The 26,716-nt window shown below is 36.5% G+C and overlaps 1 protein-coding gene and 1 pseudogene across 3 annotated transcripts in view; one reads left to right on the top strand and one right to left on the bottom strand.

Moving 5' to 3' along the window:
* Syde2 (synapse defective Rho GTPase homolog 2) overlaps positions 1-26,716 on the top strand; it is a 44,056-nt gene that overhangs the window by 13,200 nt on the left and 4,140 nt on the right. The window contains exons 3-8 of one of the 3 annotated variants that reach the window (XR_011368762.1): positions 5,071-6,167; positions 8,414-8,540; positions 9,870-10,051; positions 11,163-11,394; positions 18,455-19,209; positions 21,341-21,434. Coding sequence is in view for 1 of the 3 variants with exons in the window: in XM_070007485.1 (XP_069863586.1) it covers positions 5,071-6,167; positions 8,414-8,540; positions 9,870-10,051; positions 11,163-11,394; positions 18,455-18,939 (2,123 nt within the window). In the remaining 2 variants the exon portion in view is untranslated. Of the gene's footprint in view, positions 1-5,070; positions 6,168-8,413; positions 8,541-9,869; positions 10,052-11,162; positions 11,395-18,454; positions 21,225-21,340; positions 21,435-26,716 lie in introns of those variants that run through there. The other 2 variants (XR_011368761.1, XM_070007485.1) reach the window with 2 other exon arrangements.
* LOC138816729 (high mobility group protein B1 pseudogene) lies at positions 22,156-22,744 on the bottom strand (annotated as a pseudogene).

Here is a 26,716-nt window from a genome sequence, read left to right as displayed (position 1 = left end):
GAGTAGCTAGGATTACAGGCATGAGCCACCAGTGCTTGGCTTAAGTTTCCTTTTGAGCAAAGTAAAGGGAGAAAAAGAAATGTGTAGTAGAAGTAAAAAAAAAAAAAAAAACCTAAAACTTTGCTAATGGTAAATACTACATTAGTTACAAAACCATAAAGGAAATATCTGAAGTTTGATCATTTAGGTTGAACCATGTGAAACTGCTGATAGTGAAGATTTTTTTTTTCCTCCTCCTCTTTTATTTTTCTTTGTTGAAACAGGGTTTTGCTATGTAGCCTAACAAGCTAACCTGAAACTTTTCTTCCTCCTACCTCAGCCCTCTGAGTATTTGGATTGCAGATACGCTCTGAGCCTGGGTGCTGACCCTCAGCTCTTCAGCTCAAGGCTAATGCTCTACCACTTGAGCCACAGCACCACTTGTGGCTTTTTCTGTTTATGTGGTGCTGAGGAATCAAAACCAGGGCCTCATGCATCTGAGGCAAGCACTCTATCACTGAGCCACCTTCCCAGCCCTTGTTGTTATTTTTAATTTTTAGTTTTTAGACTCAGGGTCTAGGCACTATCCCTTAGCTTTTTTGCTCAAGGCTGGTGTTCTGCTGTAACTTGAGCCACAGCTCCATTCCTGGCTTTTTGGTAGTTAATTGGAGGTAAAAAGTCTTATGGACTTTCCTGCTCTGGCTGGCTTTGTACCATTATCCTTATATGTCCATCTTCTGAGTAGCTAGGATTACAGACATTGGCCAGCAACAGTTTTTGTTTTTTTTTTTTTTTCTGTTAAGGTGAAAACAACAACAGAAAAAAAACCCCAAAAGAACAATTTGTATGCTTTTATTTTTCCTTGTTTTCAGTTTTCTGATATGCTTCTGTTAGACCCAGGAAACAGAAAAAGGCGCGCCTGATAGTACAAATCACATGTAGAATAGAAATCAGTTCTGTTTTATAGCATTTTAATTTATAGAACTTTGAATGATGTGGAATATTCAAAGATGTGAGGTGCAGCAGATGCTGTCAATGTCTTCACCCTCTGTCTCTTGGGTTTTATTACTTACTGCTTAAATGTAGGAGGGAGGAAGTCCATTTCTACACTCTAGTATCAGCATCTCTGCTGAAGACTGTCTCTGAAGTCAGGGAATCTCTGCAAGGCAGCCTAGGTATTCCCCTTAATCAGTTACTTGCAGGAGCTGGTAGTGTATGACTATCTTTTGCATTGTTTTTGAGAATTTTCTCTTGAGTTAAGCTACAGTTTTTCATAATTGGGAGCAGGTTTTATAGTCCCCTTGAATTTTCTCCTGAAGTTTTGTAATTTGTTGTTGATATTTCTGTACTTTGCAAATAAATGATGTGAATTTAAATCTATTTATTAGAGATATTGGCAAATAGAGTAAATATTAGATGAAGAGAAATAGTATCAGGCTTAGTGATGTACAGGCATGTATGCCTATAGTCCCAGAACTGAGGAAACTGAGGCAGTAGGATTTCAAGTTTGAGGGCAGCTTGTGTTACCTAACCTGAATTAAGGAAAAAAAAAAACAAAAACCAAACAAGTGCTGGGGCTCACTGGTAGGACACTTGTCTGGTATGTTTAAGGCCTTAGATTCAGTACCATCACCTGAAAGTTTGTACTATATGATGCCAATTTTGAAAGAAATGCTGATAACTGTGTTTTTATTTTCTTGGGACCAAAAGTAATCAAAATACGTTACTTTGTGCAGTTTAATTGTAGACATATATTTCTCTTATAATCTGGATAGGGAGAAGCATACTGTATAAAATGGTGGTTTGGCTGGGCACCTGTGGCTCATGCCTTGTAATCCTAGTTACTCAAGACGCTGAGATCTGAGGATGATGGTTCAAAGCCAGCCTGAGCAGGAAAATCTGTGAGACTGTTATCTCTAATTAACCACCAGAAAACCAGCAGTGGCATTGTAGCTCGAAGTGGTAGAGAGCTAGCCTTGAGCGGAAAAAGCTCAGGGTCAGCCAGCAGGCCCTGAGTTCAAGTCCCACAATTGACAAAAAACAAAACAACCCCCCAGACTCCGTTTATAGATGGTAATCAGGAGAAGAAGCCATCACAAATAGGGATGAATATGGAGTGGAACAGAGAAAGTAGGAATATAAAGATGAGCTAAGTTAGTAAAACAAGCATTTCCAAGTAACACTTGGATTTAAGTTACTTTAATTAAACTTAATGTTTTTTATTTGTGGTCGCTTAGTAGTGAATCTAATAAGACTGACAAACATTTTTTTTTTTAAGTATAGAATGACTGCTATCTCTCTGACCCTCCCTCTCTCATTTGGAGACAGGATCTGTTCTGTAGCTCAAGCTGGCCTCAAACTCAGGATACTCCTGCTTTAACCTGCCTAGGTTTAACCTCCCAGGATTACTGCAGTGTACCACCAGGCCCTCCTTGTCTCCTTTCTCATTCTCTTAATAAGTATAATCCTAAGTGTAATCCTGAGTTGCCCAAAGGAAATACACAGTTAATTTATATGCCCTTTTGTGTTATTTATTGCTTTTCATTTCTTTGTTTCAGTTGTTTTTTTGGTAGAAAGTAATTGGTAATTCCTATACTATATTTTCTAAAAGGTCTACCAATTTATAGAGCAACTAACAATTGTTTGGTTCATTTGTGTGATAAATGTCAGAGTCCTGCAAATGTGGTATTTACTGTTCCACATGTTACAGGGATATACTAGTTTTATTTGACTTTAACCTAGTGCATACATAAATTCATATTTATAAAGATTTTTGTTTTGTACTTGGCTTCTTACAGTTACATAATTTGATTAGTGTATTATAGTTACTTTTAAGTGATTGTGGAATTTGGTAATATTTCAGTTATTGCATCTGATAGAAACAAAAATTTTTATTGTCTGCATTAGCATTTTAAACATACAATATTTAATTTTAACAGTTGAAGACTTCAGTGGGGATTATGTACTTATAGTGTATAAAAATAGTCATCATGTCAAACTTGTTAATGATTTAATGTATAAAAATAGTCATCATGTCAAACTTGTTAATGATTTAATGAAACTAAGAACAGTTTAATATATTGGGTAGCTTTTTCTAGGCTGTGGCAAAATAGATCATTTGTAGACTAAAGCAGTCCGTGGTATAAAATGCTTTTGACTAGTAAGCTAGTAGAATTGTACTGTGATTTGCAAGACAAGGCGATGCTTTGTCCACTTTATCCAACATTCCATTACTCATTAGTTGTTTCCAAGAAAAGCCTAGTATACATACTCCCTCTATAAAATAAATACTTCTTTGTCATTAGGACACACAGAAATGGGTAGAGGGAGAATAGTGTAGTAATACTTTAAAGAAAAGTCATTTAATCTACTGGTTTCAGAATGAATACAAACGTTTTTTCATTTAAATTATGAGATGTAGTTTTACATAGACTGGTTTCTGTATTTTCTCCTTTCTTTAAGCTATTTATATTCTTGTGAGAACTGTTCAGTTCACTCACCCTTTTATTGATTGGATTATTTGTTCTCTTGCTGTTTAATATTTTGAGCTCTTTCTAAATATTAATCCTTCATCTGTTGAATAGTTAGCTAAGATTTTCTCTCATTCTACGAGTTGTTTCTTTATTCTGGTGATTGTTTTGGTGTGTAGAAACTCTTTACTTTGATAGAATTCTACTTGTCACTTCTTTTTTTTTTTTTTTGTTGGTCATGGGGCTTGAACTCTGGGCATGGGCGCTGTCCCTCAGCTCTTCAGCTCAAGGCGAGTGCTCTACCACTTGAGCTACAGCGCCACTTCCGGTTTTCTGGTGGTTTATTGGAGATAGGAGTCTCACGGTCTCTCCTACCTGGGCTGGCTTTGAACTGCGATCCTCATATCTCAGCCTCCTGAGTAGCTAGGATTACAACCGTGAGCCACCGGCGCCCGGCTACTTGTCACTTCTTGCTTCCAGTCTTCTGGGTAGCTGGGGTCCTAATAAAAAAAGTTTACCTTTGTGGTAACTTCCAGGGTTTTTCCTACATTTTCCTATTGTAAATTTTACATTTCAGGTCTTACTTTGGGCTCTTTGATTCAGCTTTTGTTGATTTTTGTTGAGGGTCAGATTTCAGTCTCTTGTAGGTAGATTCCCAGTTTTTCTGTACTATTTGTCCAGTACATGTGCTTGGCTCCTTTGTCAAAAATTAGCTTAATTAACATTTGAAGTTCTGTATAACTATTCTATACAAATTATACAGGAAAGAAAATACGTTAACACCTTTGAACATTATCAGTTTGACTTACAATAGTCCATATTCACTTATTTATTTATTTGTTTGTTTGTTTATTTATTTATTTATTTATTTATGCTGGTTCTGGGGCCTGAACTCTGGGCCTGGGCACTGTCCCTCAGCTCTTCAGCTCAATGTTAGCACCCTACCACTTGAGCCACAGCACCACTTCTGGCTTTTTCTGCTTATGTGGTGTTGAGGAATTGAACCCAGGCCTCATGCATGCAAGGCAAGCACTCTACCACTGAGCCACCTTCCCAGCCCCAATATTCACTTATTCTTGATTGACTAGAATTCAGCCTGCTTTTGGAGATATTACAATAGAATTTTAGGGCAATGAGGGGCTCTTGGCTGCCCAAACTATAAACAAGTTTGTTTTAAAACCAGCAGTTCTATACAATAAGAGGATGATAAGCATGGAAGAAACAGTCTTATAATTCGTGTTTTTAATTAAAATAAATATTAAGATGAAAGGCTTTCCTAGTTTTTTGGAGAGTAAACCACTGTTTGAAGGTTATAATATAACATATTCACTGGAGTATATTGCTTTGAGAAATGTTAAAAGTGGAACCTTCATTACTCTGTTTCTTAGAATAGCACATAGAGATCTTTCTTTTTATTATAAGTCTGCTGGAGATTTTTGATACTCTTGAACATAGAAAGAGATTGGCTTTAACTTCTAGCTAAATCCCCCCACTTAAATGAAACAAGGGAACAATTTCTGCCTATTTAAGAAATGGATAGTTTATAAAATAGAAGTAAAAGAAGAAATCAATATGTATATATCATTTTATAATATCTTTCTTTTTCTTTTTTGTTTTATAGGTCCGGGGATGTTAGCTACTACAAATAGAACTGAACTTGGGGTTGTGGAACCTTCCTCTCCAAGCCCTAGTCCTGTGAAAAAAGGCAGTTCAATTAATTGGTCTTTGCCAGATAAAATAAAATCTCCACGAACTGTGAGAAAACTCTCCATGAAAATGAAAAGGTTGCCAGAATTTAGCCGAAAGCTGGGTGTTAAAGGAACCTTCAATTATATAAATAGTCCAGATAATACCCCTTCTAAATGTAACTGTCGAGAAATTCATCACACTGTTATTCTACCTTCTGGGAATACAACCACAGCTGCTAAGAGGAATGTTATAAGTCGATACCATCTTGATACCACAGTATCTTCTCAGCACAGCTACCGGAAGAAAGCCTCAGTGAGTTCAAAGTATTCCTGCAAAGGTGGTTACCTCAGTGATGGAGACTCACCTGAACTTGTAACTAAATCTACCAAACATGGATCTGAAAACAAATTTGGAAAAGCAAAAGAAATAATTCCCAACAGTTGTAGCAAAAATGAAATAGATATCGATGCTTTTAGACACTATAGCTTTTCTGATCAACCCAAATGTTCACAGTACATATCAGGGCTCATGAGTGTGCATTTCTATGGTGCAGAGGATTTAAAGCCACCCCGGATAGATTCAAAAGATGTTTTCTGTGCAATTCAGGTAGATTCAGTAAACAAAGCAAGAACAGCATTGCTTACATGTCGGACAACATTTTTAGATATGGATCATACTTTCAATATAGAAATTGAAAATGCACAACATCTGAAACTCGTAGTGTTCAGTTGGGAGCCCACTCCAAGAAAAAATCGAGTATGTTGTCATGGAACTGTTGTTCTCCCCACCTTATTCAGAGTGACGAAGACACACCAGTTGGCTGTCAAACTCGAACCTAGAGGTCTTATTTATGTAAAAGTGACTCTTATGGAACAGTGGGAGAATTCTCTCCATGGACTAGATAAGAATGAAGAACCAGTGATATTTGGTGTTGACATTCAAAAAGTTGTAGAAAAAGAAAATGTAGGCTTGATGGTGCCACTCCTGATACAGAAATGTATTATGGAAATTGAAAAGAGAGGCTGTCAGGTATTATTTCACTGTGTTTCTCTACTACCTCCTTTATTCATTGATTAATTGATTGATTGTAAGTCTTGGGAGAAAGAATTCAAGGTAAGGTAAAAATAACTTAGATGTTTTTCCATTCCTACTGTTTTTAATGCATTCCTATTTAGGGTATGATTCATACATTAACTTATGTTGTCCAGATTTGATCACATGCTTGATAGTTTTACCATGCATGGGTTTTATAACTAGATATCAAGCTTGCTTTACAATGTCATTCTTTAGAAAAACTGATCGAATAGGCAAAAGCTAATTAAGAAATGTTTCTGCATGGTTTGAAGTTCTAGGAAGTTCTAGTAGTGACTCCCATAGCTCTGCCTCACTTGCATAATGAATGCTCTACTGTAATTTCCTAGTCTTTTTCTGTCTCTCTATCATGACCTTATCTGTCTCTACTCTGGGATAGCATGTTGAATGAGGAGAGGTCAAATAACAAATACAATAACAACGCATCTCATTCCCTTTTAGATTAGAAGGTAAAGGCAACCCATTATAACAAACAAAAATCCTGGTGTTATTTGTAATAAGATGTGCTTGTTGACTAATCTTTAGACCTTATCTTTTTCATTATGCTTAACATGTAGATTATGATAGTGAGACACAACATATCACTGAGGAAAATACTGTATTCTGAGGCATTTCTGTTTTATTGCTATTATATTTGCAACATTGATTAAAAAGACAAAAGAAAGAGTAACTATCACAAAATGAAATAGTTGCTAATTTACAGCATCTCACTTTGAATTTAATGCAGAAACAATAGAAAGAGCATAGGTTAATGGAATTTTACATTAAGATATGGAGCCTGGGCACTGATTTCTCCTCTTTTATTATCTGTGTGATGTTGGACAAATCTCTGTGGGTCTTGACTGCTTACTCTATAAATATGTATAGTAGCTTCTTAAAGCTACAAGATAACATATCTAAACCACCAGCTCAGATATATGATTTGGTGTCTAGTTTATGTTGCTTATGTTGAGTGAGGCCTTTACTTCCAGTCCAACTTATTTGGCCAGTTAGTTTTCTTTATTAAGTTTCTCCTTTTTTTGTGTGTGCTGGTCCTGGGGCTTAGACTGTGGCACTGTCCCATGGCTTTTATGCTCAAAGCTAGTACTCTACCACTTGAGCCAGTGCTCCACTTCTGGCATTTTGGGTAGTTGAAAATGAGAGTCTCACAGACTTTCCTGTGTATGCTGGCTTTGAACTAAAGTGAACTTATTAAGACATAATAATTTAGAACCTGTATGTACTAGTAATACTTAATCATTGTAGGTAGTTGGATACTTAATTTTGTTGTAGTAGCAGTGCATATGAACTTATTTAATTTTCAAATAGTCTTTATTTTACCTTTGATATAGTGTTTTAGTTTAAACTCATATAACTTTATAACTGTTTGCTTTTATTTCTTCCTCAAAATATTTTTTCCTCTAAAGGGCTTTATGCAAATCATATGCAGGACCCTTGTTTCCACTCTGCTTATTTAGTGGATAAAGTAATTGAGGATTTTTGTTGTTGTTGTTGTTGTTGCTGTTAGTCATGGGGCTTGAACTCAGGGCCTAGGAGTTGTCCCTGAGCTATTTTTGCTCAAACCTAGTGCTCTACCACTTTGAGCCACAGCTCCACTTCCAATTTTCTGGTGGTTAATGAAAGTCTCATGGACTTTCCTGCCCTGACTGGCTTTGAACCACCATCTTCAGCTCTCAGTCTCTGGAGTAGCTAGGATTACAGGTGTGAGCCACCAGTGCCTGGTAGTAATTGAGTTTTTTTTAAAAGAGATTAAAAAACTTGCTCAAATTTACCAAGTTTACCAAATTTACTCTCATAAACTGAGAGTTTATGACTCATGCTTGTTTAGTTACTGTGACATACTACCTCTGAGAAATGTTAGGTTCAGTTTAAGAGAAAAGATGTGAAGGGTACAATCTTGGGGTATGGAGATATGAGTTAAGCATATAAAACTAAGGAGAAGGGATTCTATATTTTTCTTATGAGACTATAGAAATTATATTGTATTGTTTGAACTGAACTGAAATATTAGGATGTTTCATTGAACTAATCAAGTTAGTCTATAGTAAGACTTCAAAAACTATGTTTGAGGTGTTATTATTAAATGCCATCAGAACATTTGCCAAGTTCAGGTAATTTATATTGTATTCTTGTGTTTTGTATTTGTCAAATTTATCATAATGTTCCCATAATTTTATTTGTAGGTAGTAGGCCTATATCGATTATGTGGTTCGGCTGCAGTAAAAAAAGAACTTCGAGAAGCTTTTGAAAAGGATAGCAAGACTGTTGGTCTGTGTGAAAACCAGTACCCAGATGTAAATGTAATAACAGGTAATAGATTTTATTTTATTTTATTTATTTATTTTTTTTTAGATTTTATTTTATATATTTGTTTTGGAAAGGTTACATCTACAGAAAGGAGAATTGAAACACTATTTTGTAACCAAGATTTAATGTGACTTGATTCTTGTCTAACTTTCCTTCCTTCAAAAAACTCCTTCATTATTTTCTGTAGGAAAATGATTAGATATGGTTCCCACCCTTAAACAGCCAACAGATGATGAGAGAAGTAAGACTTATACTAAATTAGCTATAGTAGCTAGCAGAGAGAGGAATTACTAAAATGCTATGAGAATTCAATTTGTGTCTTAGGTTATGAAAAGGGCATTGACTGACTAGAGAATTTAGACTATTTACTAGGCAGAAGGACTCCATTAAAGATTTTTGATTAAGGAAGTAAAGTTATTAAAGATTGTTTTTAGGAATATTAATCTGGCAACTCTATGTGATGGATTTGAAGAGACCAGAGAAAGGAAATACATACACACACACACACACACACACACACACACACATTTATATATATATATATATATATATAAATGTGTGTGTACATATATGTATACGCACATGTATATACATGTACACACACACACACACACACACACACACACACACACACACACATATAAACACCATGTCCAGCCTGCTTTTTTGTTTTGTTGTTTCTTGAGCTATGGGCCTCTTACTCAGCTTTTTCACTCCCAGCTAGTATTCTATTTGAGCCACACCTTCAATTCTGGCTTTTTGCTGGTTAAGTAGAGATAAAGAATCTGTTGGACTTGTCTGTCCAGAGTGGTTTCAAACGTGGACACTCAGTTGTCCAGCCTCCTGAATAGCTTGAATTATAGGCTTGAGTCATCAGAGAATTTTTACTTTTGCCAAAATGGTTTCAAACTGTGATCCCCTGTCTTTGCCTCCCTGTGATGATGCTTTTTAGGTTGTTGCTTTATTGTTTTCAGATTACTGAAAATTGACTGTAATACTTACATTAAAAACATTTACTTTAGCCGGGCACTGGTGGCTCACGCCTGTAATCCTAGCTACTCAGGAGGCTGAGATCTGAGGATCGTGGTTCAAAGCCAGCCTGGGCAGGAGAGACCGTGAGACTCCTATCTCCAATAAAACCACCAGAAAACCGGAAGTGGCGCAGTTGCTCAAGTGGTAGAGTGCTCGCCTTGAGCTGAAGAGCTGAGGGACAGCGCCCAGGCCCAGAGTTCAACCTCCACTGCCGACAAAAAAAAAAAAAAAACAAAACATTTACTTTAGTTTATTTCACATTGAAGTGTGATCAACTTGTTTTTGATTTGTTTTCTAAAGGTGTTCTTAAGGATTTTTTAAGAGAACTTCCTTCTCCCCTGATATCAAAACAGCTCTATAAGGCTGTGTTAGATACAATGATAAAAAGTCCTTTGAAAATGTCAGCAAGTGGTTGTGAGAATGACCCAAGTGATTCTAAGTACACTGTTGACCTGTTGAATTGTCTTCCAGATGTGGAGAAGGTAAGCACAATTGCTATACATTTCTGAAAGCCAATAAATGAAGTATATGCTTAGCTACAAACTATTCTTAGGTCTTTGTCATTTGTGGCACTAATGAGTTTAACTTCTGTCTGTATCACTTAAAAATTATTATCTTCAAATAGGATTTTAACTGAGTATGTCCATTTATGTGTACAATGCAGCTTGATCAGAGTCAGACAACTCATCAGTCTGGATCACTTCTTAAATAGCATAAATCTAGAAATCACCTTTCTGGTTTTAGTATGCAACTTTAACCTAGGTATAATTACCAATATCTAAAGGCAACTATAATGAACCCTTTGGTGTGGTTTCTTTTAATATATTGAAAATTTTAAGATGTGTTTAATTTAAAATATGCTTAATATGTTTCAACTATGTCATAGTGTGTATGGCTTATTGAGCATTAAGATTTAAGTTCCAATTCTTAAATTGTTCCTCCTTGCCTCTTCCTCCTTGACTCCTCTCCCAAATTTAATCTTGGCACCAACATTCTTAGATATGCCTACAAGAGAGAAAAGCATGGCTGGCCTGTATAATCAGCCTTAGCTCTATTCTTAAAATTGAGGGGAAGGGGTTGGAGGCAGGGTTCACATGGCATTGCACCAGCCAGTGAGCAAAAGTATGGAGTTGAAGTTTCAGCCTCAAAGCCAAAAAAAGAAGGTAAAATTAGAGAAAGAGTTGGTTAGGCTTGTCTTAAAGAAGCTAACTTTGCTAGCATTTATCATGATGTGGGGAACAAAGTGCAAGGATGAGTAGGAAGAAACTTTTGAGTTCAATAACATTAAGTAGTTAATGGCGGTCCCTACATGTCCTATGCCCTCTCCAATGAGATTTTCCTTTGGGTGGGGGAGAGGAATAGCAAAGGAGCATAGAAGCACCTGATAGGTTGAGGTAGGGGAGGGGGACTGAGTAAAGAGATGAAAATGCCAACAATAGGTAAAAGAAAATCTTTTAAAAAGTGATATCATGCCGCTTATTTTTATTATTATGTGTGCTGTATACACATATGTTCACATACATTTTTGCTGCAAATTGGGCTATTGTATTTGCCTTAGTATGAATGTATTAAGTAAGATTTCATTTAATGTAGGCAACTCTAAAGATGTTGTTGGATCATTTAAAATTGGTGGCTTCTTACCATGAAGTGAACAAGATGACCTGCCAGAATTTGGCAGTGTGCTTCGGACCAGTATTATTAAGTCAAAGGCAAGAGACTTCTACCCATAACAACAGAGTCTTCACTGATTCTGAAGAACTTGCAAATGCTTTGGATTTTAAAAAACATATTGAAGTTCTTCATTACTTGCTCCAGCTTTGGCCAGGTAAGTGATTCTATAGAAATAGTTTTCAATGATGAGGTGTCTGAATTTTCTGCCTTTGCTGATAAGTGTGTGTGTGTGTGTGTGTGTGTGTGTGTGTGTGTGTGTGTGTGTGTGTGTGTGTGTGTGTGTGTGTGTGTGTGTGTGTGTGTGTGTGTGTGTGTGTGTGTGTGTGTGTGTGTGTGTGTGTGTGTACATACTTGAATTGAATCAGATCTGGGTCTCAATCCCAGTTATGTCACATACCAGCAATATGACCTTGGGTGAATTTCTTAACATTGTAGATGGGATTTTCTCTTGTCATGTGAACTTAATAATTACCTTATAGACCTTATATAAGGACTAAATACAAAATATATAAACTTTCCTAGGTTAGGTGCTCAGGAGAGCTTTTTATTTTATTTTTTTTGGTGCCTGTCTTGGAGCTTGAATTCAGGGCCTGGACACTGTACTTGAGCTTTTATTCTCAAGGCTACCATTCTACCACCTAAACCACAGCTCTGCTTCTGGCTTTTTGGTGGTTAGTTGGAGATAAGAGTCTCATAGACTTTGCTGCTGTGGCTGGCTTTGAACCATGATCCTCAGATCTCAGCCTCCTGAGTAGCTCAGATTACAGGCATGAACCACTGGTGCCTGGCTCAGCACAGCTTTTAATTCTCAATTAATATCAATTTCTTTACTCTTTGTGATTTAACTGCTATGAAATAATTCATTTTTCCCTTATATCCATTCTTCCTGATATACTGTGTTCATGGTTATTCAAATTACCCCAGCTTAAACATTTTTGAGTTTATATTCTTTCTTTTCCATTCATTATTACAGTAAATGACCAAAGGTTGGCAGTTAGTTTCCCATTATATTTCTTACATATTTCAGAGCCCAAAGAAATGTATATTTAGTTAGGTGTTTTTTTTTTTTTTTTAAATGGATCCTGTTTTTAAGTTCCAAATTGAAAAATAATTTCATCCCATACTGCATAGGCATTCATGGACAGTTCTTAGATGCTTAGTGTTGAGCACAGGGGTAAAAATTCTTTGACCCACAGTTAGATCAGATTTATATCTGGTCTATGGCACTTGCTAGCAGGGTGGTCTCAGGCAACTACTGTAATTTCTTTAAGCCTCCGTTTGCTTCTCTATAAATAGTACTGACTTTGCATTTGTTAATTGTGAAGGTTGAGATAAAATGCCTAAGGCAGTAAGCAAAATGGATGGTAGTGTAAACTGAGCCCTCAGTAAATGTTCTTTAATTCTTTGTTACTCTTAATAAAATATTTATGTAGGAAAGATCAAAGTACAAAGGAGCGTTGGTCTAGTCTTTTTTGATAAATCTAATTTTGAAAATGAATTTAAAAATTAATAAAATTTCAGTTTTTAAATTTGCAAAGTTAAAACTTTATACAGACTTAAAATTCTTTTTTTTGGGGGGGGGGGTTCAGTTGTGGGGCCTGAACTCTGGGCCTGGGCGCTGTCCCTCAGCTCTTCAGCTCAAGGATAGCGCTCTACCACTTGAGCCACAGCACCACTCCCGGCTTTTTTTCTTTTTGCTTATGTGGTGCTGGGGAATCGAACCCAGGGCCTCATGCATGCAAGGCAAGCACTCTACCACTGAGCCACCTTCCCAGCCCAGAATTAAAATTCTTTATAATTTATTTTTTTACTTACCATTGTATTGTTTTTAATTTGTATTTATAGTTTGTATTTTACTGTAAATTTGTATTTTAAAAAATTGACTCAATTCTTTGATAAATGACCTAATTTCTGCAATTTAGAGCCCAAATTCATGTCTAAATTTTAAATGTCTGTTTCTTCATTTTTTTCCAGAACTTATTTAATTCTAATAAACACCAGTAATTAGAAGAGGAACTTCCTTATCGTAATCACAAATGAAAATTTGCCTCCCTTGAAACAATTTTAGTTCCTGAGTTTTTTGTTACTAACTGTATATCAGAAGTTAGTGTCATTTCATTATCTGAATATGAAAATCAGATTCAAATTTCATATTGACTGTTTTAGTGATGACCTTAAATAAGTCACTTATGTATAGCATCTTATTGCAAAGATTTCTGTTGTTGATTTAGAAAACAATTACATCTTCTGTAATCTGTTACTATTTTTTTTTTAAGTATCTCAGGTAAAGGACAGAAAAGGGCAAAAAGATGGAAGGATGCAATAGCTGTACCCTCTAACTTACCTACTGTTAGATTTAAGAAAAGGCAGAAATTCCAAACGTTCACAAACAAGACCACACTAAAGCTACCAGCACGGCTATGTTTACTGCAGCATTATATACCATAGCTAAGATATGGAACCAACCCAGGTGCCCCTCAGTAGATGAATGGATCAAGAAAATGTGGTATATATACACAATGGAATTCCATGCCTCCATCAGAAAGAATGACATTGCCCCATTTGTTAGGAAATGGAAAAACTTGGAAAAAATTATATTAAGTGAAGTAAGCCAGGCCCAAAGAAACATAGGTCCCAAGGTTTCCCTTATTTGCAATAACTAGTGTATGTCTGAGTCAAGCAGAAAAGGTCAGATAAGTTGATGTTAGGGAAATGAACCCTAAGATATGTATTCAAATGTTTTTTTCTTTCATGCGATTGTTTTTTTTTTTTTTTGGGTCCGGTCATGGCGCCTGAACTCTGGGCCTGGGCGCTGTCCCTCAGCTCTTCAGCTCAAGGATAGCGCTCTACCACTTGAGCCACAGCGCCACTTCCGGCTTTTTTTTCTTTTTGCTTACGTGGTGCTGAGGAATCAAACCCAGGGCCTCGAGCATGCAAGGCAAGCGCTCTACCACTGAGCCACCTTCCCAGCCCTCATGCGATTGTTTCTAACACATTTATAAGATTATTTCTTTGTTGCTTTGTATGTCCCTCCCCCACAGTATAACCCCTGCTTTCACTGTATTTGATGTCAGTATAATTTGTGGAGGGGAAGGGGAAAAACAAATTGTTTAAATAGGGATACAGGTGGACCCACTGCAATAATGAGATGTACAAGTCGTTATGTTGAAAACGAACTTTACAACTTTGGTGGTGGGGGGGGAGGATTGGGGGGGAGGAGGATAGGAAGAGTTAGGAAGGGGAAACAAAGGAGGAGGCAACAATGCTTGATAAGAAATATACTCATTATCTTGCCCATGTAGTTGTAACTCCTCTGTACAGGATTTTTACAATAAAAAAAGAAAAGAAGAGGCAGAAATTGCCAGGTGCTGGTACCTCAAATCTGTAATCCTAGCTACTCAAGAGGGCAAGATCTGAGAATCCAAGTTCAAAGCCTGTGAGACTGTTATCTACAATTAAGCACCGAAAAACCTGGAAGTGGAGCTGTAGCTCGAGTGGAAAAGTGCTAGCCTTGAGCAAAACACTCAGGTCCTGAATGCAAGCCCCAGACTGTCACAAGAAAGAAAGAAAGAAAGAAAAGGAAGAGGGAAAAAGAGCAAGGAAGAAGGAGGGAAAGAGGGAGGGAAAAAGGAAGGAAGGATGGAAGGAAGGAAGAAAATAAAGCAGTTACTAGATGAAAAAATTGATGGTGACTTGGAGAGTATATGGGAGAGGGCCATGTTGTGTTAGTGAATGCACATCCTATGTAGTCACAGGTTTCCTTTCTTACACATCTTTTTTTTTTTGGGGGGGGGGAGGGTGTTTGTGTTGTTGTTTTTTTTCTCCAGAGTTGTAAAGAGGCATAATTTTCCCTCTTCCTTTCTACTGTCTAAATTTTCTTTTTTATTTTGGGCAAGAAGATATATCTGTTTTAAGATTTGTATTTGAAATATCATCCTGCTTTCAAAGTCAGAATCCTAGCATATCAGCATTAGCAGGTCCTGCCAGCAGTTACTCAGATCACCAGCCATCAAGCACTAAGGTGTCTGCAAGTAGCTTTGAGGATGATAGATTGAGGAACAATGGAAACACACTTCCCTTTTCATAAGAATAGTCTTCTGTATATATGCTTTATGTCTTGAGATTTCACAGAATTTTTCCGTTAAAAAGAGTTTGCTGTGTAAAGAAAAGTTACTTTATAGATGGGGAAGTAAGTGTAGAGAGAGTACAACTCCTAGTTTTTTGTTATATAATGAGTGGATTTGAGGCAGATTTGATTTTTTATTCTCTACTTACCCCCCATACTTAGGATTGAACTCAGGACTCCCTAGTTTGCTAGGCAAGTGCTCTACACTTGAGCCATACCCTCAGTCCTTATGTCCTTTTTTTTCTTTTTCTTTCTTTTTTTTTTTTTTTTTTTTTGGTGCTGGTACTGGTGCTTGAACTCAACCTGGGCATTGTCCAGTGCTCAAGACTAGCACTCTAGCCTCCATCAGAAGGAATGACACTGCCCCATTTGTTAGGAAATGGAAAGACTTGGAAAAAATTATATTAAGTGAAGTAAGCCAGGCCCAAAGAAACATAGGTCCCATGGTTTCCCTTATTTGCAATAACTAGTATATGTCTAGGACAAGCAGAAAAAGTCAAAAGCTATGTATATATGAACCTATAAGCGAAATGAGCCCCATGATGGGGACACAGGAGGTTTTATCTTTGTTGCTGTTGTTTTTAGTGTATTTATAATGTACTATGTAATTTTTTTTGTTTCTTTTGTATGTTCTTCCCCCATGGTATAACTCCTGTTTTCACTGTATTTGATTTTGGTGCCCTTTATCTTGTGTATACATTTTTCTAACTTGAGGAGAGGAAGGGATATAACAAAATGCTTAAATAAGGATACAGATTGACCCATTGTAACAATGAGATGAACAAGACACTATGTTGAAAATGAACTTGACAGCTTTTTTGGGGGGGTGGGAGGGAGGAAGAGTCTGGGAGGTGGGGAGGGATGGAATGGTAGGGGAAAAACAAAGTGAGGAGGTAACAATGCTGGATAGGAAATGTACTAATTACCATACTCATGTAACTGTAACCCCTCTGTACAGTATCTTTACAATAAAAAAGATATACAAAAAAAAAGAAGCTCAAAAAAAAAAAAAAAAAAGACTAGCACTCTACCAATTGAGCCACAGCTCCACTAATGGCTTTTTTGGTGCTTCTTTAGTTCAGTAAGTTGGGATCAAGACAAGGATAAGAATAAAATATTCGAACTATCAGATATTAATTAATACAGGTTATAATAGAGACAACATTATGATCTTGTAAGCTATGTTCCTCAAATAGAAGGATCTCCCCTCCCCTATCTCTTTGGTTCTGGTACTAGGGCTTGAACTCAAGTCCTCAGCACTGTCCCTTAGCTTTGTCACTGAAGGCTAGAACTCTACCACTTGAACCACAGCTCCACTTCCAGCTTTTTTTGGTGCTTAATTAGAAATAAGAATCTCATGGACTTTGCTGCCTGGTGCTGGCTTTAAACATGATCCTTAGATCTCAGCCTCCTAAGTAGAGCATTACAGATGTGAGCCTTTGGTACCTGGCAGCAACAGGTTTTTATCTGCTGGTACTGTACCACTTAAGCCACAGCCCCACTTTTGACCTTTTGGTGGGAATTGGAGGTAAAAGTCTCACTGACTTTCCTTCTTGGTGCTGACTTCAAACCATGATCCTCAGATCTTAACCATGTTGAGTAGCTTGGATTACAGGTGTGAGCTACTAATACCAGCTTCTAGTTTGTTTTTAAGAAAAGGCTTCACATTAACTTTATCCAGACTGGCCGCAGACCTGATCCTCCTTTGGTCCCTTCCTGAGTAGCTGGGACTTCAGTGTGTGAAATATCTCTATGCAATAACTAAAACATGAAAATTAAGTTGAAAATATAAAATATATTGATGAATATAATGAATGTTGTTATTCACTGAATATCCCTTTGATTATCTTCTTTTGTAAGAAAAACAGCATTCATTTTGTATTATAAAGTTTGCATGTTGTTACTGATTTTTTTATCTTAGTGAAGGAAGTATAAAAGGAGAGACATTAACAAAATAAACAATAGAGAAAGGAATTATAGATAATCTTTAATACCTCTGTTTCAGCATTTTAAACGAAGCCTATTTTATATACAGAAGGACCTTAGACAATATTTTTTTCAGAGTAAGCAGTAAAACCTTGATCTGCTATGAATTTCTGTGGTAATTTTCTACATGATCTACCATAAAGACATGGTATGTTTTATCTGAGAAGAATATAGCTGTCAGGCACTGGTGGCTCATACCTGTAATCCTAGCTACTTAGGAAACTGAGAGTTGAGGATTATGGTTCAAAGCCTGCCAGGGCAAGAAAGTCCATGTGACTCTTTAATTAACCACAGCAAAACCAGAAGTGGTACTCTGGCTCAAAGTGGTAGAGTGCTAGCCTTGAGTGCAAAAGCTCAGAAACAGCACCCAGGCCCTGAGTTCAAGCCCAATGACTGACCAAAAAAAGAATATAGCTAATATAAGTAATGTTATTGGGATTGTTAAATATCTAACCAGAATGGGAAAATAAAATGTCTGTACTATTTTCAGGCAAAAAATGAAGACTTAGTAGCTAATGCTGTATAATCAATCTCAGGTAACAACAAATGGTCAACTAGTATTTACGCATTTTATCAAAGTGAAATTTGGGCTGCTTAGTAAATTACGACACTGCTGCTAATTGCAAAAGCCCACTGAGATCAGAACTTTTAGAGTAATCCCTTTAGTTGTATTTGCTTCATTTAGATGTTTGCAGACAAATGAAACTTTTTGTTTTCTTTTGTTTGTATACAAACATGCCTTGCCTGCTTTTTGCTGTAGCCTTTAATTTAGGAGAAGCTACTAGCTTAGCTACTGTTGAATTATAGCTAGGTAATAATTAACTTGCACAGAAAGTTAATCAACATTGAAATTTCTTTTTATTTGGGGATGTTATGATGCAGCATGAATTAGCACCACTGAACGTTCTTCTAGCTTCTATTCCTAATCTTAATTATGTCTGATAATAGAAAAAATAATTACGGAATGCTGACCTTTGATAGTGTGCATGTTCTTTTTAAATGCATGTTTGTAGTTGATTATTAAATGGCTTATCTTGAACTCTGTTTTCTTAAAGACCAGTTAGATCACTATCACTAAAGCCAATTTATTATTCATTTCTAGTGCAACGTTTAACTGTCCAAGAATCAACAGACAATTTTTTCCCAGAGCACTTGTCCTCTCTGACTTATCTGAGGCGGAAGAAAGAACGACCTTGCATGTTAAATTTTCATACTACTGATTCCCCAGGAATACTTAGACCAAAGCAGACCAAATTAGATAGTCCACTTAGCAATCGGTATGCAGGAGATTGGAGCAGCTGTGGAGAAAACTACTTTGTAACTACAAAAGAAAATTTAAATGATGATGTACCTTCAGAAGATATAGAAGATGGAGATTATAACAAAATGGAGGCAGCAGAAATGATAATTGAACAGCCAGTTCCCATATCCAAAGAGTGCACATTTCAGACGTATTTGACAGTGCAGACCATTGATTCTACAGTCAATCAAAAAGTTAATCTCAAAGATCTACAAGAAAGCATTGATACTTTGATTGGTAACCTGGAGCGGGAGCTCAACAAAAACAAGCTTAATATGACTGTTTGAGACTGAGTTTTCTTTGGTTTTTAATAATGTCAAAGTTTCAAATTAGTCATTTTCTTTCTCATACCTCTTAAAGTTTTTTTTTCCTTGAAGCCTTCATTTACTGTCTAATAAGTTCATATGATTCAATTTAAAATATTATTCATTAATATAATTTTGACTAATTTTGTTACCAGACTTCTAAGAGTGAAGGTAACTTGGACATTTGGGGAAGTTTTAAGGAACCTTGCCAGTTTTATGGTGGTGACTTTCACATGCACTTAGAAGGTTCAGGTAAGTAGGTCACTGGCTCCTCCAGGTTTTATACTCTATGAGTGCTCCTGTGTAGCTGGGGAAAGCTGTCCTTTTCAGAGGAACGTTGAGCTGCTCAGATTGATTTGCAGTAGCAATCTTGTACACTACAACATTATTTGGTCATATTTCATTTGCAATGCAAATGCTGCTATAAGAAAACATTTTTATAAATAAAAAGTAAAATTATACAAATCTTAATGTATTCTGTATTAACATTCAGTAATTATTTAAACTTAAAAGTTAAATATTTTTATAATCCTGAAAATCTGTATATATTTATAAGTGCACATATGTATATGTATTAGAGTGGGGGGGGGGAGGGTGATTGGATACAGAATCACACACATTTTCTAAGGTATATATGTCACCAGGCCAAAATGATTAGCTTGCAGATATCTTTTTCAGGGAAAGAACATTTAGGTTAAAGGAAAAGTTAAACAAAAACACTTGAATAGAAACACTGTAGAAACATCTGAGTAGAAATAATAGATTTTTCTTTTTGAGTCATAGTCATGATATCCCCTGGGAAAATTTGCCATTTAAGTTGAAATCTTCTAACTCCATAAGGGATCAAGTGCCTTTTTCTGCACTAACGACTTGGATGTTTAAAATTTGGTCTTTTGTGTTTTGTGATGTATTTATTTGTAGTAGCACACTTAGTACATTGACTTTATAATGACTCCTACTTATTTTGAAAGACAGTATCTTGCCAGCATACTACATTGTTGATTTTTAAATATTAACTTATTTTGGCTAAGTACATCTATAATCTAGCTATTATAGCAATCATAGCGGTGTTTGAAAATGTAAATTTAGAAAGTTTTAAAAAATTAAATTGAATGTATTTTTTAAAAGTTTTATACCTGCAGAATGTATACCTTAAAAATTATATGAAAATTGATGTACCAACTTTTAGGTATGGCAGCCATTAAAAACTGGCTTACTACTTTTCTAATAAAGTATTTCTATGCAATTATACATTGGTATACAGAACATTTAGTTATTTAATTTGAGAGCCCTCATAAAAAGGTAAGTGTTTTTATATGAAACTTTTTTTAAGGCATTGTGTAACAATTTAGAATATCAAAAGAATGTGACAGGTATCTGTCACGGGTAAACAATGAGAACAAAAGTACTTTTAGGTGTTTTATAAGGAGGCTGTCTATTGTCTTCCCTTGGCTTTGTATGTCTTGCATACTGTATGTATTGAGTGAACTGTTCCAGAAATGTAAAAATTGTATTAAAAATGATAACTTTTAGTGTCGTGCTATTATAATGATTTTAGTTAGAGATCACTTATTTTAATATTCTTAATGTATTATCCATAAATGTATGTAATAACATTTATCCCAAATTGAATTTTCTAGCATCCGAATTAAAGACCGTACATATTTTATTTTGGATGAAAATTGTCTTAAAGTTTATCTGTGCTACCTTAAGCAGAGAATTCTATAATCCTATGTTGTCTAAAGTACTGAATCATACCTACAAACTTTTTTGAGAGTGTTGAGGATGGAACTCAGGGCCTGGTCTTATGCATGCTAGACAAATGCTCTACCACTAAGCTACATTTCCAGCCACTACACTTTTTATTGACTCATCTGCTTCCAGAAGTGCAGAATAAATTCAAATGCCTTTACTTTTAGTGGCCTGCTACTTCAAACCAATAATTAGAAGTGGTACTAGACAATTTAAAAGTATTCATAAGTAAGCCTAGGAGACTTGCTGCCTCTGCTTATCCACGTTACATCTTTAAAGGAAATATTCTAAGCAACAAAGAATGGATTCTATTTTTTCTCAAAGCTGTAATTTTCCAAATCATATGATATGTTATTTGCTTTGAAATTGGGTCATAGCTTTTGCAGATTTTTTATTTTGATTTTTCCTGTAATATGTAATTGCCTTAATATTTGACAGAAGATAATTTCTTACTATGGCTATTAAAAATCATACTTTTGAAATGTCACATTTATTTAGGGTACTTTGAGTTCTCATCCAAGGATTCTTAACATATATTCTTTGTTTTTCTTTGACAATAAAATATCTTCTTTATTATAACTCATCATTTTATATGTTTCTTTTCTTTTCTTTTTTTTTTTTTTTTGGTCAGTCGTGGGGCCCAAACTCTGGACTTGGGTGCTGTCCCTCAGCTCTTCAGCTCAAGGCTAGTGCTCTACCTCTTGAGCCATAGAGTCACTTCCAGCTTTTTCTGTGTATGTGTTGCTGAGGAATCGAACCCAGGGCTTCATGCATGCAAGGCAAGCACTCTTTCCCAGCCCCTTTATATGTTTCTTAATCAGTTTTATCAAATTAGACAAAGAGTTTTAGCAGTCATCTTGGGATGATAAGCCTGTCTTGTTTATGGATTTATTGTGTGCAGTTTTGATTAAGGATAGTCCAAAGTATAATAAATCAACAATTTTTCAAAAAGAAAAACATTTACATTCCTGCATCCACATCATGCAATTCCATAGATACTAAGGTCTATTGTATATTTTTTAATAAAAAATTGTTATTAGAAGCATTCAAAATGTCAACCATTTTTGCAATTACAGTATATTCTGTTAACAGGACAATTATTTCATATAAGCTGCATCAGATAACTGAAGATGAAAAAACTACCATCCCCATATATAACTAATTTGTGCTGTGCACCAACCAGAACCAGCTTTAATTTCCATGCCAATTTATAATCCCCATACTGTACCAGGCAAGGTTTATGGTTATTTGAAAATACTACCAGGACAGGGCTATCTAAAGACACATTCGGTAGTGTGTTAACTATACAAAAAAAGACACTGTACAGCTTAAAAACAAATCCTACACAGCCTTACTTTTCAATTTTTTTTTCTCTAGAAGGAGTGAGTTGTGTACAGGGGGGTTAAATGCTTTATAGACGAGGGAAAAAACTGTGCTAGAACCAACTTATTCATCCTCCTCCTCTTCATCCTCATCCTCTTCTTCCTTGTCCTTTTCATCTTCCTCCTCTTCCTTCTTGCTCTTTTCAGCCTTCACAACTCCCTTTGTGGCCGTATCAGGTTTTTTTTAGCTTGATAGGCAGCAATATCCTTTTCCCATTTTTCCTTCAGCTGAGCAGCCTTCTTTTCATAAGGCTTCTTGACTTCTTCAGCATTGTTCCACATCTCTCCCAGTTGTTGTTGTTGTTGTTGTTTGCAACATCACCAATAGACAGGCCAGGATGTTCCCTTTTGATTTTAGGGTGATATTTAGGTGCTTCTTGGATGCACTGGGATCCTTGAACTTTCTTGTTTCATCTTTAGGAGGGATGTAGGTTTTCATTTTTCATAATAAGCCTTGTCTGCCTTGGCCATGTCTTCAAATTTCCCTTTCTCTTTAGCATATGTAGTCTTCCACATCTCTGCACTTCTTAGAAAACTGAGAAATTTACTGAAGCATCTGGGTGCAGCTTCTTGTGCTCTTCCTGGCAAGTTTGCATAAAGAATGCATATGATGATGTTTTGCCTCTTGGCGTCTTAGGATCTCCTTTGCCCATGTTTAGTTTTTCCTCTGCGAGGCACAGAGTCACTCAGTGCCTCACTCTCACTTGTCCCTGAGCTGTCTCTATGGATCTGAATGTACTCTATTGTATTTTTTTTATATATCTATGTTCTAAATATTTTGATCCTATTCTTTAATTTTGATAGTTGTCTCTTTGCTGAGGTTTATTTGCAAATGCTCCCCATTTACACTTTTCCTCCTCAAAATAGTACATGTAGATAAACTTCAAGACCTTGGTAGGTCTGACCAGTCCTTCATTTTTTCTCCATTCTTTAGTTTAATTGGGCCTGCAGTCCTAAGTTAAAATCCATTATCCTTTAAAATTTGAAGACATTTCACTATTAGATAATAATGTATATAGAGGGGCTGGGAAAGTGGCTCAGCAGTAGAGTGCTTGCCTTGCATGCATGAGGCCCTGGGTTGGATTCCTCAGCACCACATAAGCAAAAAGCAAAAAGCCGGAAGTGGCGCTGTGGCTCAAGTGGTAGAGCACTAGCCTTGAGCTGAAGAGCTGAGGGACAGCGCCCAGGCCCAGAGTTCAGGCCCCATGACTGGACCCCCCCAAAAAAATGTATATAGAAAGGTTTTCATTCAGATCAGAGAAGCAGTAAGAGGTGTGCAAACTAGTTGGACTCTGAAGTTGGAGTCAAAAGACTCCCAGTGGATTGAAAGGAGTTAGGCCTGATTAGTGCAAGGGAGTGATCATCAAATGAGACTGAAAAGACTTCATGTTTTTTAAATGAATTCCTTGTATTTACTGCTGTTATTAACACAGCAGTTATCAATATGCTTTATGGTATTCTGTTCACTAGTAGTAGAAGTGCTCTGTAACAGGTGATGATATTTGTAGCATCACTGATAAAGTCAGAAAGCAGAAAGACTTCATTACATTATCTGTCAAAGTAGTATACTACATACCAGATTACAACTCTGGGAAATTTCAGATGGTATGACTGAGTTATGAGCTCTAAAGAAACAATACAATGGTTTCAAAAAAGAATTTAATCTTGAGACCATAGGGTGACTTTGAAGGTTAGAACTTTAGAACTCTTTTTAGGTACTTTGAAGTGATAGAGTTGTATTATGTTTCAGAATGCTTACCTGGTTACTCTGGTGTAAGGAGAAATGCTCCTTTATCTTTTTCCTGTCCAATTTTGATTCCATCAAGGTTCATATTTGTGGAAAAATGAAGTAGTACAGTCAAGAGTTCTTGACCACATTCTGACAGTGAAACACTGGCTAACTTGGGCTGAAAATGATATCAGAGAGAAGGCTATTTTAGAGTGCTTGCTTTTACATCTTGATCAGGGGGTGATTTCACATGTGATTATGTATCATGCTACATAGTTAAGACCTGTGACTTTTAAAAATAATGCCTCAGGGTTTTTGTTGTTGTTTGTTTGTGTATGTGTATTTTATATATTTTGAAAGTGGCAAGCAGAAGAAGTAGACTTGGAAAACAGGTTAGGTGATCAGAATGGTAGCCAAAGTGACCTACAAAGACAGACCACATTATTTTTTAGGTGTTTTTCTGTCCTCTGTTTTCTAGCAACCCTGGGACCTCCCATCTCAGGATCTTTGCCCTTAACCACCTGTTTGGAAAGCTCTTTATCCACATCTTACTGAAAGTATTGTTTTGTTTTTGTTTTTGTTTTGGTCCTTCACTTTTCTGCTTAAACATGACTTCTAAGAGGCTACTATTAAAAAGCCAATTAGGGCTGGGAAGGTGGCTCAGTGGTAGAGCGCTTGCCTTGCATGCTCGAGGCCCTGGGTTCGATTCCTCAGCACCACATAAGCAAAAAGAAAAAAGCCGGAAGTGGCGCTGTGGCTCAAGTGGTAGAGCACTAGCCTTGAGCTGAAGAGCTGAGGGACAGCGCCCAGGCCCAGAGTTCAGGCCCCACGACCGGACCAAAAAAAAAAAAAAAAAAAAAAAGCCAATTAGTAGCTTGCCCTGAGACTTGGAGAAAGGAGATGATTACTTTGTTGTTGTTTCTTATGTCAAGAACTAAATAGCTATAATACTATTTGACTGAGCTGTAGCCATACTTTTGGTAAATGTTTACATTTAAATTAGAATTAAGAACCTTAAAAACCATCTCCATACTCATTGTCACTATTTGTCAGCTTGCCTTGGCATATTTTCACTGAGGTGTTTATATGATGTTACCTTGATTTTTGTTTATTACTTGAGTTTACATATTTAGAATGTAAGCTCCAGGAGCTTTGTATATTTGGTTTGTCATACCTAGGTAACTATAACATAAAAGATATTCAATTAATTGCTAAAAAAATGACTGTTTTCCTTGGAAAATAGGAAGACTGAAGGCAATAAGATACAATATTTATGTAGTTTGCAAATAATCTCCCCTGAATAATAAATTATTTGTGGTTAAGAAAGTAATTTTTAATTTTTTTTGGGGGGGGGTCTGGTCATAGGGCCTGAACTTTCGGCCTGGGCGCTGTCCCTCAGCTCTTCAGCTCAAGGCTACCACTTGAGCCACAGTGCCACTTCCAGCTTTTTTTTTTCTTTGCTTATGTAGTGCTGACGAATTGAACCCAGGGCCTCATGCAAGGCAAGTGCTCTACCACTGAGCCACCTTCCCAGCCTGAAAGTAATCTTTTTTTTTTTTTTTTTTTTTTGTCGGTCGTGGGGCTTGAACTCTGGGCATGGGCGCTGCCCTTGTGCTCTTCAGCTCAAAGCGAGTGCTCTACCGCTTGAGCCACAGCACCACTTCTGGTTTTTCTAGCGGTTTATTGGAGATAGTCTCATGAACTTTCCTGCCCGAGCTGGCTTTGAACCTCGATCCTCAGATCTCAGCCTCCTGAGTAGCTAGGATTACAGGAGTGAGCCACCGGCGCCTGGCTGAAAGTAATCTTAATGGCTTATCTTTCTTTTGGCACTAAAGTGGTCTTATGGAAATTATTAATTTAAAGAGTTGGTGAGTTGTTAAGTTTGAGGTCAATTTTTTAGTAATTTTTTACTCTAGTATAGAATTATACAAATAATATTAGGATGAAAAGTTATACTTTGCCATAAAAATGGAAGGTCTCAAGAAAGATTTTACTAAGATGCATTCTTTCTTTTTTTTTATTATTGTGAAAATACTGTACAAAGGGGTTACAATTACATGGACAAGATAATGAGTACATTTCTTATCAAGCATTGTTGCCTCCTCCTTTGTTTCCCCTTCAAATCCCTTGCCATCTTCCCCTCCACCCCCCTCCCGCCACCAACTCCCCCATCCCCATACTGGAGGGGATGTGGACAGAAAGGAACCTTACTGCATTGTTGGTGGGAGTGTAAACTTGTTCAACCACTTTGGAAAGTAGTATGGAGGTTCCTCAAAAGACTACACATAGAGCTCCCCTATGACCCAGCAATCCCACTTTTGGGCATTTACCCAAATGATCACAAACAAGACCACACTAAAGCTACCAGCACAGCTGTATTTATTGCAGCATTATTTACCGTAGCTAAGATATGGAACCAACCCAGATGCCCCTCAGTAGATGATGAATGAATCAAGAAAATGTGGTATATATACACAATGGAATTCTGTGCCTCCATCAGAAAGAATGACATTGCCCCATTTGTTAAGATGCATTATTTATTTCTTTACAGAAATTGTGAACAAAATATGCCCTCTTAATTTAAACTTGATTCATTTCATTATCCATTTTTTCTAGGACTAGAACACTCTACTTTTCATTTTATTGAAAGAAATTAATTTCAAACACCTGAAAATGAACCCTAAACTTGTCTTTGTTAGTCAGTTTCAGACAAGTGACATTGGGATAGGCACTGCATTTAAGTGTCTGCATTTGATCTCATTAAGTATTTGTTTTAAGCAAATGAGAAAAGAATGCTTAGAGATTGCTCCTGGGTTGGATTAAATTAATCCTTATTTGTTTGGTAAGGCCACTTGACATACTTTTAAGTAATTTGTGTTAATCTTCAAAGGTTTTA

The sequence above is a fragment of the Dipodomys merriami genome, unplaced genomic scaffold, assembly GCF_024711535.1.
Source record: "Dipodomys merriami isolate MVZ:Mamm:240054 unplaced genomic scaffold, mDipMer1.0.p SCAF_7, whole genome shotgun sequence".
Classification (NCBI taxonomy): Eukaryota; Metazoa; Chordata; class Mammalia; order Rodentia; family Heteromyidae; genus Dipodomys; species Dipodomys merriami.
This window is presented reverse-complemented; position numbering and strand designations above follow the sequence as displayed.